Below are 13,251 nucleotides of genomic sequence, written 5' to 3' on the forward strand. Positions count from 1 at the left end.
AAGATTAGGTCAGCAAGAGTTACAACAGTAAGATAGTTTGATATACATGCCTTATCTCTTTAAAAATACATCATAAGCTTCTAAAGACAAATCTTTAAAATAAATATATCATATGAGTTTTTCCAAAAGAACGAGAGAATCTAAAATCAAAACAAAAATAAAGGTTTTCTTTGTCATCTTTCAGATAAAACTCCCGCTTATTGAGTAGCGTTGGGCCTGCATTTGAAAAATAGAAATAATATATGGATGAGAACCCAAATCACCGGGTTCTATGAAAGGTAAAAGTACCGAATCGATATAATATAAGGTAACAGGAACTCTCTAAACAATCTTAATCTTCAACGACTCATTGATCCGAGCCTAGAGTTCCCACTAAACTAGAAAATGGCAACTTACCTAAGGATTTCTAATCTATCTATTTATTCTCAGTCATTTCTACAAACCTATAATCACCACATTAAGAACAACCCTCATCGTCACCAATACCAGCATAAAGGATCTCTCAATTGTTCAAACACTTACAAAGCAATGCAAAGAATACACAAATTGAGATAACAGTTAAGATAATTAGCTCAAATAGCATATAAATACAATTATTCAACAAAACAAGCCAAATACAAGATGCATACCCAGTCAATACACACAAATGCAAATGATGCATATCTGCCCTATGGCCAATGAGTTCATTTGTCGGTTATACAGCTGATAAGCCACTATTTTATTATATATTTTGGACTACATTGAGTGGGTTTTGTCAACTATTCTCACACTTATTCATGTAAATTGCATGTTTTTTATTTCCTTCTTAATTGTGTGCTATGATTGAAAACTTGCTTCCTAGGCCTTAAAATTGTTAATATTTAATTATCCTTTATTACCATTCGATGCCGTGATGTGTTTGTTAAGTGTTTTCAGGTTTACAGGGCATGAATGGCTCAAAGGATGAAGATAAAGCATGTTAAAGTGGAAGGAACACAAGAAACTAAAAAGTTGAGAAGCGAGGATCGACGCGCACGCATGGCCAATGCGTGTGGATGACCAGGAGCGTCGTTTCAGTGACGCGTACGTATGACTGACACGTACGCATGACAGAGCGTCACGTGCTGTACTTAACAGAACTCGCTGGGGGCGATTTTGGGCTGATTTGGACCCAGTTTCAAGCCCGAAAATACATACTAGAGGCAGGGATGGAGTTGAGACTGAGGACACTTCAATTTTCACTTTAGTTTTAGTTTTAGTTTGAATTCTAGAGAGAGAAAGACTTACTTTTCTCTAGGATTTTGATTTCTTAGTTTTTCTTTGAACTGGATCTTGAGAGAGCTGCTGCTACCTTCAATTGAAGTCACCATATTTATAGTTTGCTTTTTCAATAACTCAATTACTCTTTTACATTTAATTGCTTTGAGTTCGTGTTTGGATCTTGTTATTTTTTAATTTTATTAATGCAGTGATGTATTTTTATATTTATTTTTATTGCTTGTTTGATTCGTGTTAATTATTGTTCGTGTCAAGTTTGATTTAATTAATTTTTCATAATTATCATGTCTTTTATTTATTCCTATTATGTGTTTATGAAAATGGCATCCATGTTAATGGAGTAGATATTCCAACTTGACTTGGAAGTTGATTAATTGGAAACACTTGAGTTGTGATACTCAAGCATCAATTTGTAATTGAGAATTGCTGGCTAACTCGGTTTTCACCAACTCTAGTCCCTCCGGATGAGGTGATTAGGACTTGTGAGTCAGAGTTAGTGACAACCATTTGACTTTCCTTCAATTGTTAGAGGATGACTAAGTGGGAGCAATGACCCTTTACTATTATACTTGGAAAAGACAACAAGGATAGGAACTCCAATTTTTATCCCTAACTAAGGCCTTTTATTTCAAATACATATCACCTCTTGTTATTTGCTCATTACTTTAATTTCTAGTTGTTTATTTTTCCATTCTCAATCTCAAAAATTATTCAAGAAAATCCTGACCAATAATTTACATTCTGTGTCAACTCTTTGGGAAACGACCCGGGATTCTACTCCCGATTATTTATTTTTAATTGTGACACATTCTAAATTGATTGTGGAATTTTCGTCGGTTAAGGTTGTACTTGCAACGCTATTTTTCTCAGAAATTCTTAACCAGCATTTTTCCACCCATCAACAGCCAAACCCAACATGTTCAGTAGCGAACCCTAGACAGTCCCTCGGTGTACGCATCCCGAAGAGGTATTCACTTCTCTTGGGGGAATTATCCGGAAAGGTCTAAGTGTTTAGTCACATCTTGCGACGGAGGATCAAAAAAAGTCTCAAATCTCAATCCGGAGCAAGTGAAGCGAACCACTGCATCTATCCAGGGAGTTTCTATCTCAATCCAGAGCAAGTGGGGTGAACCACTGCATCTACCTAGGGAGGCATCATATCAATCAAACTTATCTCCATCATTTAATCATGTCAACTCATCCTTTCAATCACTTCTAACTTAATTTGACTCAATAATTTTCTTCCCAACGCTTTCTACCCTCTAATCCACCGTCTCTATACTCATTATAGGGGTTACATAAGATTACAAATTTTTCAGAAAAGCCAAATAGTCAAAAAGATAGTTTAAATGAGAAAATAGAACTTATGCGTATGCATCACCCTTTTGCGTACACACAAATCAGAAAGTGCATCCATGCTTGTGTGTACGCATAACTAACTGTGCGTAAGCACAACTTGTAAGATTCATCTCATGGGTACACACACCTCTTGTGCGTACGCACGACCCTTGACACCCGTTCTGACCTGTGCGTGCGTATACATATCATAAATTCTGGTTTTTCTGCAAACTCTCAGATTTCATATTTTTATACCCAATTTCAAACTCTCATAACTTTTTCTACAAAATTTTGTTTTTTCTCATTCTTAATCCGATTTAAAGCTCTCATCACCATTTGATTTAAAGCTCTCATAACCACCTTTAATTTAAGACAAGTTTTATCCAAATTCGAACTCCGAGCGTCAATTTATGGCCTGTCGAAGTTGGCTAAAAATATATTTTTACCAAATTCACACAATCCTTTAATTTCATCACTTCTCAATTCAATTCAAGTCTAAACCATTTCAAAATCATTTCTACACATTCTAAACACTCATTTATCAATCCTCAACTATTTCAACCCTAAATTAACCCACTTCTAACTTATTTAACACATTCATCAACTATATCCATTTTACAACAATACACAACACTTATATATCCAAATTTACTATCAACCAAGAATTAATCATCTCATTAGCATATAACAATTCGCATAACTTACCTCCACTTACCAAATAGGAGGTTCCTCACCCTATCACGGCCTCCGACCCAATTTTCTCATCAAATCATCATCATAATCAATAACACCACCCAATTCACAATATCACAACCAATTGAATCATGCAATTATCCAACATACACTTAAACCAAACAATCAACCACAACAATTTAACAATAATCCTAAGCCCACTAGCCTAAGACTTCATGTCACATTACATGGTATTTATCCGAAACTTATACCCATATTTTAATGTCGCAACTTCAAGCTTCCAAGCTTCCTTTCCAAAATTTCTAAGCCTCGAGTTGGTTCACACCAATGTCAAATTTCACAATTCCACCAAATCAAGCTTCCAATTACTCAATCTAATACCATATCATATAATTTGGCACAATATCAAAACTATGGCTCATATAAATTGATGAACCATGAGGAAAAAAGGGATCCTTACCTTTACTCACTGAATTCAATAATGAAAACCACCAAGAACACAAGATAGAGAACTCTTATAATATCAAAATCACCAAAAATCATCAATATTCAAGTTCAAAACGTAAATTCAGACTTGAATGAGAAACTAGAGCTGGAATTTTGAGTTACTCAGCAAAATAATTAGATAAAATTGAAGAGGAGGAGATAAACTTCGCGTGGCCATAAACGATGCAGCAATTGGAGCTCTGGAGAAAAAGTTATAGCCAAATGAAGATGACGAATGTTAGGATTTAGCTTTCAGCTTTCTCTTCACTCCATTTAAGCTACTCTCTCACCAAATGGGAAGGAGTGGCTAAACTGCTAAGGATTTTGGGGTATATATGTGTGAATTTGGACCCAACATGCACCCGTTTGTGAATTTTGGTCCGTTTGGCCTAACCTTAAACCAAAATCTTTAAGATAAGTGCTCGGGTTCCATTCTAAATACTTTTTTAATCATTTTTATATTTTTAATTTTTTTTACTCGCAGTACCAGACAGATTTAAAACGGTACAAAAAATTTTAACGTTGGTACACGTTTTTTCCAAAATTATTATATTTTCGTGCTCAATTTAATTTTCTCAATTTAAATTTTACCGTTAAATTTATAAATTATAAATTCTAATATTTTTACATATTCTGGACGTCTTAATCTCGATTAACATAGTTTTAATTAATTAATTTATTTAATTTAATTTTTTCAAATTTTATAGATAATTTTGACACAAATCAAGAATGTTAAAGATAAAATTAAATTAATTAAAAATATTACGGACAAAATTGAATAAAATTAAACATTACGAATATTTTTGTAAAAAATCGTAAATATTACAGACAAAAAATACGCTTTATCTTTATTATATTATGATTATTGTTGCAATTTTAATATAGATGCTAATTGTATTTAGGTGTTATTTTATAACTAAAATGCTTAACGATGCATAGTAAATTCAATTAATTAAAGGAATTGATTAAGGGGATGTTTTTTTTAAAGAAATAAAATGCACAATATAAGCAATTTTTTTTAAAGATTGTTACTTATTCAAAATAAATGACATGATCCAACGTCAAGAGAGCTTTTTATAATAATTGTCGTTTATTTAAAATGGTTGATATGACACAATAAAAAATAATTACATGACATATATAATTTTATTTTACAATAGTTTAGTATCAAGTTTTAACTTTTATATAATAAAAATAAATTTATTATGAAAATTAAATGCTTTTGATAATTCAAGTTTTTTTCCGAAAGAAATAAAACAAATATATACCTACCAAAAGGGAAAATAATAATTAAGGAAGAAATTATTTACAAAATTAAACATATGATTGAATTGAAAAAAAAAAACGTATGATTGAATATCTCTACGCTAACCACAATAAAATAATATTGTAAGTAATATATTTATTTAAAATTTAATATTAAAAAATATCTAAAATTAAAAACAATTAAAATATCTAAAATTAAAATAAAAAAATATTTGAAATTTAAACTAAATAAAATTAATTTATGATGTAAAAGTTTAAAATTTATGATTTATAATTTATAATTTTAAATTTATAATTTAAATTTTGTAATTTTAAGATTTAAAATTTAAAATTTAAGACATAAAATTTAGAATTTAAGATATGGAGTGATTAGATATAGCGAAACTCATAGCCAGTAAAGGCACTGGCAGTTGTGGACGGTCTGAAGCGGTGGTGATAAAATTATGGTTGTGGAAAGAAAGGAGAAAGAAAAAAGGTAAAACTAATGGAAATAAATCATTATAGTCAACTTATATTTGCAATATTAGTTTTCTAGAAGAGATTCAATCTGGGGTGGTTCATGATCCAGACCGATTCGGACCGAATTGATTTAGGACAAATTTGGTTCGGCTTCATTGTGACCCTTACTAGACACAAAATCTAAAATATTTGGCCCGATTAATAAACCATTCAATCGGTTAGACCCAAGGCTGTAGTCACTCAACCTAGTCTATTTGAGTAAAAAATTATTTTGCTGTCTTTATTCTTTTTTCGATTCATGTAATAATCTTTCGTATAAATAAAGGACTAATTTTTATATGTTTTGTAATTGACTTATTTTTAACTTAGTAATTATTATGTTTTAATTCTTTTGGTTGTTATTTAATTTGTTAAATATTTCTATGTGAATATAACAATTTTGGTATAAATTTTATCTAGATTCAATAGTATTGTGAACTAAAAATAATAAAATTTTATTAAATTTAAAATTAGGTAAAAATCTTAAAAATAAATTTGGTCAATATTTAGGACAAAGTACAAGAGAAAAATCGAATTTACTCTTATTTATGTACATCCCTGACTCTAAGATCGTCAAATGGATCAACTCGAGTCATTTAGACCCAACTTGATTAAGCTCGCGAGTTATTACAACAAGAATTTGATAAATTAGTGATGAATTTTTACGAGAAATATTTTTTGTCACAAATCCATCGCTAATTTGTGAGGAATTAGTGACGCACTAACGACAAAATTAATGAGCGGTCACAAAAGATCTGAAATTGAGAAAAACGATTGATTAACGAGAGATTTATGGGTATGTTTGTTTCTCGCAAATTAACTTTAGAAGCTAAAAAAAGAGCAGGAAAAATTTTCTCGCTAATTTGTCACAAATTAATTAGCGAGTGACAATGTTCTAACAAATCAGTCACTTAGGGGTTCAATCAAATAAAAGTAAAGTAGCGAGGGACATTATTGTCACTATTTTATCGCAAGTGTTTAATATACAATTAACGAGAAATAATTCACACACTAGTTCGTCGCTAAATAAACTTTGTGCGAAAATACTAATTAGTTAGGAACAATGTTACTAGCTAATCTGTTACAAAGACTTGAAATGTATTTTAGGATGGACAATTTCCTAGCTAATTTGTCACCAAAGTTTTTTTTAGTAAGCAACTAGTTTCTCGCTAATTTATCACATAATATTGTAAAATTCAAAATTAGGGTAACTACAGAAAATAATCGTCGCTAACTTGTCGCAACGGATAAATCATTCGACTAGGGAAGTGTTCTTTGCTAATTAGTCACTAAATTGGAAACACGGGTATTGAGCGCCTAGGACCTAAGTAGTGAGAAATTTGCAACCGTTTAACAACTGACACTCGTTCGCTGATTTCAAGTCGCTAATTAGCGGGCGAAATACATTCGCAAGTTTATTTTAGCGAGCGACTTGACAACTGCAATCTTGTCGCAAAGTAAAAGCTATATCCTACCTATTTGTAGCAAATTACTCGCTAATCCCATTGGAAATCAGTCGTGGAGTTATAACAAATCCAAAGTTAATCGCGAAAATTTGAGAAGTAACTTGTCGCAGTTGAGTCACTAATCAAAAGGTTATTTAGAGAGGAATTAATGACCACTTAACAACTAATAGACTTTCCTTATTTATTTCATGTTGCTATTAATTTGTGAGGAAAAACATTAGTCTTTATTCCGTCATTATTTGAACTAGCGGTTCACCAGGTATTATCGTGCCTGTTCAGCTGCTTTTCTATTGAGTTTAAGAAATTAATTTTATATTTTTATTTTTAAAATTATAAATTTAATATTAATAAATAAAAATAAATTATAAAAAATATAAAATATCTTAAATTATTTAACATGTAAAATCTATAAAATAAATAAATTTAAATTTAAAATAAGATTAAAAAAATATTAAGTTGTTATGATGTGTAACAAATCAATATAAATATTTACTAATATTATTTAAAGATTAGTTACTTATAAATATTATTAAATTTATTTTTTTCTCAATCCTATTTAATTAGAAGCAAATTTAAAAATTTATATCCAAATCATTTTTTATCTCCATCTATATTTTTAATAGATAAAAAATATATTTCTTCAATTTTACCTTAAACATCTTTAATTATCTTTAATTTTATTATTTTTTAAAATGATTAATTTTTATTTTAATTATATTATCTCATCATATTATACACTATCCTTTTCTCTTATTATTCTTTATACATGTATAATTATTATTATTATCTCTAATTAATATAACTACCATTTTAAAAATTAGTTCAAAATATAATTATAAATTAATTTTCCTTCCTTCTTCTTAATAATTTTGGTATTAAAAATCCTTTTTAATAATTAAATCTTCCTAACGGTCGTTTACAATATTTTTTTCCTAAATTTTTATCTTGATTGTTACATATAGTAACAACGTAATGATTTTAGTATTATACTTAAATTTATTCAAATTTTATTATTCTATACATTAAAAAAATAAAATAACTTATAAAATTATTTTTTGGTTACTTTTTTAGTTTTTATTTATTAATAATTTATTATTTACAAAATTTATATTTTTTTATCTCAAATTTATGGCCATGGATTCCTTGCTCCCACATTCTTGTAGGTTTATCATTAACCTTCATAAAAATAATTATAAAATGTACCCCATTTTTTTTTTGAAAAATTTACTAATTAGATTTTGACCCCTCAAATTATTGGTTTTTAACTTTGTCTCCTTTCTCTTTCATTTCCAGATTCAAAGGCATTTAGAGAAGAAAGGTCTACTAGGGTTTCCTCTCTTTATCAATTTCTGCTAGGATTTTCAATCACTGTCTCCCTCTCTTCCACTTCCCCTACTGCAAATCTCAATATCTTCCTCTTCCCCTCGCTGCCGCAACCTGCGCCCGCCGCCGCGCAACATACCACCACCGCGCAAGACACCGCCGCCGCCGCACAAGACGAGAAACTGAGAGAGATTAGAGTTCTTGGAGAGCATCAACGAGACTGAATAAATCTCCTTACGAAATAGAGTTCTGAGTTTTCTCCTGAGATTGTTTCTGCCGTCGCATCTGACTTTCTTCTATTTTGTTCTGTTGTGTTCTGTCAAACAACTTCCGAGTTTTCTTCTGTTTTTTTTCAAACCGAACCCTTAGTTTTGGATGTGCTCTAATTTTGAACCATTGCATAACCCAATTTTAGGAAAGATGAAAAGGTACAGAACTACATACTTTAAAATCTCTCAGTGTTGAACTCTTCATTTCAACGGATCCTGCTGTAAGTTTCTTCCTCATTGTGGTTCACTTTTTGATTGGTTAGGACTTAATTAAATTGCATGAATTAATTTGATAGGATCACAGCTTTTCCCTTTGCTGTGTAAATAGATTGTGTTTGTTGTTTGTATATTGAATTAGTAGAATACTGCTAGAGTAGGAAGGGATTTGAGCTGATTTAACATGTCTAAGAATCTTAACAAGTCCTTATATTCAAAATCTTCGTTGAAAATTTCTATGGACTTGTTCTGTAATCTTTCTGTAAATCTCTATAGGAAAAAATAGAAAATGAGAGAAGATTCTAGTGATTTTGTTTGGAGGGAAATCTAGTGGAACCCCATGAAAAATGCACTGTGGCATTTAGTTTTGTATGGTCATCTCCAAAAGTAAAGTTCTCAAAAGGCAGCACTTTTCATAGGTAATCAAAATTATGTAAGAATATTGTATATAGTAAATGTCTAGCAAGACGTAGTATGCCGACCATTTTTTTTGTGGTGCGCTTTTGTTTGAATAATTTCAATTCTTTTACTCTGCAGGAGATACACAAAATTTTATGGGACTTCTGAGAGAGCTGCAAAGGACTTGGCCCATGATGCATTAACTCATATGTTATCTAATTGGATTGAAGTTGATATTCTTCCTTACTATGGTTTATCTGCATTAGTATTATATGTTATGATCTTCACACACCGTAAAAGGGATAAAAGATATGAATGCTTCTAAATTAATGTTTCTAAGTGGTTTTAGATTCTGTCAGTAATATTTACAAACTTTGTTATGTTTTAAATTCCAAACAGAATATAAATGATGGGAAGAAGACATTGAAAAATGGCAAAATCCTTCAAGATGAGTCACTACCAGAATGGTAATTCTCTGTTTAAGCATGAAGACATTTTAATTTTTAAGCATCAACTTGTGTATTTATTTGTTATGGATAATTGCCAGGTTTATATTAGCTTAGAGCCTCTGCAGTATGTGCAAAAAACATAAAACAGAACTTTTCTTTTTTTTCTTTGCTAGTTCATGACTAGCTCTTCTATCTGTAAATTTTTGTTATTTATTTTAATTAAGAAAGGTTTCTCTCAATCTTTTCTAGATCATCCTCCCCCCATATTTATCAGATTGTTCTCCATTTGATCAACTCTTACTTTTGAAGCTTCTGTTGGTTTAGATAATATAACTAAATTTTCATTTACAGGTACAAGTTCACATTGTTTAATGAACTCTACTTTCTTGTTGTTGGAGGAACAATTGGGATTGGTATGTATTCATTTAAGTATATTGTTTTGTGATTGAATAACCTGCATAAATTCTAGCTTTTTGGTGGATCTTGCTATTGTCAGATTAGTCTAATAAATGAAGACTCTTTGATCTGTCTTCCAGACTCGCCTTTTCCATCTTCAAATATGAGGAATAAAAGCTAGGATCAGGTAAAAGAATTGGAAATATAGAAGTCAAAGTGATTGAAGCCAAAGTAAGTCGTAGACAAGGTGCAGATGCTGGGCGTACAATAGATAGCACCTATGATGTTGAGACCTGCATGCAGTCTCGCAAAATTTGGACAGGTGTGACCTACGGTGTTGCTTCTACGATGAACCTTACAGGAATGGAAGAGGAGGCATTCACAACTGCCGAGGGTATATTTCAAGCAAGCTGGTCAGAAGATGGATACGGGTAAACTTTCTTGTCATCTGTCCTCTATAATTGTGTGTGATTTTCCAGCATTCTCATTTTTTCTTGCATCTCGTTTACCGTAATAGGGTTAGGATTATTGGATGTGCAATTAAAAATTACTCCCTTAAACTAATTTTATCCCAAACTCAGATCTACAAAGACGTGATTAATGTATCCAATTTTAAAATATTTATAGCACAACAAATAAGTGAACCCTTGTTTTTTCTCTCATCATTGTTAATAATAGCATTTTGGTAAATACGTCTGTCATCAAGTATTGAATTTGAGTTCTTAACTTTATGTCACAACATCTACTAGAGGTTGAAAGTGTGGTGGTGTTTGTCATACATCTTGTGTGCAAAAAGTTTCCACCAAACTTATAATTCTGTGGCTTCATTCTTGCTGTTTAAATTGATAATTAGTTGAATTCATCAAATCATACATTTGATTAGTCTCTCAAATTGGGGTGAAGCAACTTCTTCTCTTTTGTCTAAAGAAATGAAATGAACTAATTCACCTGGTTTGGCATAATGCAGGTACTGGTTCCAGACACCAGAGGCATGGACAATGGATGGACACTACAGGTCTCTCATCTACATGAGGCCACTTTCAATTTGGGGTATGCAATATGCATTAACATTGCCCAAGGCAATTCTTGATGCCCCTAAAATTAACATCATGGACAGAATCCACCTATCTCCTCTTAATGGAGGATTCCCCCATAATGAAACAGGTGTAAGAAAAATTGCAAATAAAGCAAAATGCTTTGGAAATTCTGTGTTTTATTGTGCGTGCTGATTATTGTTATTAATATTGCCAAAAAGCACAATTTTTGTATAAGTTTAAAAAAACCTTTATCACATTGTTCCTTACCCCCAACATTCTACAAAAGATGTTAAGTAATGGTGAAGCGTCTTTCAGGGTTGGGGTTAGTGTCTTGGAAGAAGAAATAAGAACATTTTACTTGTAATTTTATAGCATGTTAGTTTTGACTTTTGAACAATGTAGGTCACCTTTGCATAATTGCATGTAACGTGAACATTTTTTATTTATTTTTCCAAGATATAATCTGACTTTACCACAATTAAATTTATAAAATATCAATAATTGTTTAGCATGTCTACCATCAAGTTTTGGCAATTTGAATTTCCATTTTTTTTAAAATCAAGCCAAGGTATACTGGTAATCAATTATTTAGTTAAAAAAAATTGTATAAATTAATATATATAAAAAATATATAAATTAATATATAAATATATAGTGGTTGAGTGAATAATTAATTTTTTGTAACCGATAATATAAAGGGAATTAGTAATATAGAATTGTAAAACATAGAAGGATAAATTAGTGTAAAAACAAATGAAACATAACTTAGTACTTTGTCTTTCAAAGAAAATATTAAAAATATCTAAAAAGATAATTTTTCATTCCCAAATGTCTTCATGCTCTGCTTCCACCTTGGTCCTATATTGCCAAGCATTTTCTTGTATTACGAGACACAAATCGTTGTACTCCTCTAAAACCAGATCCACGGCAAGTCTCATTCGTGTGGAATCGTTAATCTGCTTAGAGCACCAACAATATAATTCTAATTAGAAGTTTGTTGGAAAAATTATTTTAAAAATACTGGGCCAAGTTGAATGAATAATATAAAATAATGGTGATTCCAATTTTACATTAATCTACATATATGCTTACAAATTACAAGAACATAAGAAAAACACCTACTTGTAACATAGGATGGTAGTGAAGTCACAAGATATGGAAGATGTGATATGTTTAAGAACTAATAACCAGAGCAGAAATGAATTAGATATGTCACATATATGGTATACAATAAATCAAGTGCTACTTCATCCTAACCTTTTGATGTTATCAGATAGTGATCTGCTAGATTGAAGACTCAAAGAATCCAGATGAAGTATGATTGGCCCTGATTCATCACCTTTATCCGGGATACAAATAATGATCAAGCTCCAATTAAGACTGAACACATGAAACATTACAAGAAAAAGAATCCAGAAATGAGAGAATAGATAAGAGAGATTAAAATATAACAATAAAAATGACCCTGCTGCCAATATAAAATTGAGCATGAAGTGCATTCATAGGAGCACAGAAAATATAACTATAAAAATTTACAGTTAAATAACCCATTCTTCATTTGTTTTTTCTTACCAGTTTTTCATCTCCCACTATTTCTTCTAATATGAAAAACTCATAAGGCAGAAGAGACTTTAAATATATCAAAGAAAAAACTTATTAAATGAGCTGAAAGTTCTGACTATTTATGATGTGTTTTTATGTTCAACTTGGCACAAATGGTACTGGGAACTTGGGAGGTGAATTAGCCATCCTTACACATTTGGTTTACGCATATTCCTAACTCCTAAGCAATATGGCACTGATACCTGTATGATTCTTAAATGAATTCAGGATCTAAAAAAACTACAACTTGTACAAAGTATGCGTATTATCATCAGAAGAAAGGCTGGAAGCTAGCACTTGTATGTGCAGATACATTCAGAGCTGGTGCATTTGATCAATTGAAGCAATAACATATACAAATAAAATTATTTTCAATGAAAATACTGAATAGATTTCTAAGTTTTTATTGCAAGCATAATTAAATTTCTTGACTATTGAGGAAAAAAGCAAATTCCTAATCGAACGCCAAAAAGCAGAGAAAGCGCATCAATCATCAAACCACAACACCAATAAAATCACAAGGATAATAGCTCTCCAAGAAATCTAATCACAACGA

The 13,251-nt window shown here is 30.9% G+C and overlaps 1 protein-coding gene across 1 annotated transcript; it reads left to right on the forward strand.

Annotated features, from left to right (window-relative positions):
- Window positions 1-9,641: 9,641 nt before the first annotated feature.
- Window positions 9,642-11,313, forward strand: LOC112709358 (uncharacterized). The gene is made up of 4 exons (XM_072202111.1): window positions 9,642-9,784; window positions 10,012-10,073; window positions 10,238-10,487; window positions 11,024-11,313. Exons 1-4 carry the CDS (start codon window positions 9,642-9,644, stop codon window positions 11,283-11,285), a joined length of 717 nt encoding a protein of 238 aa, XP_072058212.1. The 3' UTR covers window positions 11,286-11,313.
- Window positions 11,314-13,251: the final 1,938 nt, after the last annotated feature.

This window comes from Arachis hypogaea, chromosome 9, assembly GCF_003086295.3.
Source record: "Arachis hypogaea cultivar Tifrunner chromosome 9, arahy.Tifrunner.gnm2.J5K5, whole genome shotgun sequence".
In the NCBI taxonomy this organism is placed as follows: Eukaryota; Viridiplantae; Streptophyta; class Magnoliopsida; order Fabales; family Fabaceae; genus Arachis; species Arachis hypogaea.

What these genes read in the sequence shown, in the direction of transcription:
- LOC112709358 (XM_072202111.1), top strand. Translation starts at nt 9,642, where the DNA reads ATGGCAAAATCCTTCAAGATGAGTCACTACCAGAATGGTAATTCTCTG. An exon ending in TGGAGGAACAATTGGGATTG is followed by an intron (nt 10,074 to 10,237) that starts GTATGTATTCAT and finishes AATAAAAGCTAG; the next exon opens with GATCAGGTAAAAGAATTGGA. An exon ending in TGGTCAGAAGATGGATACGG is followed by an intron (nt 10,488 to 11,023) that starts GTAAACTTTCTT and finishes GGCATAATGCAG; the next exon opens with GTACTGGTTCCAGACACCAG.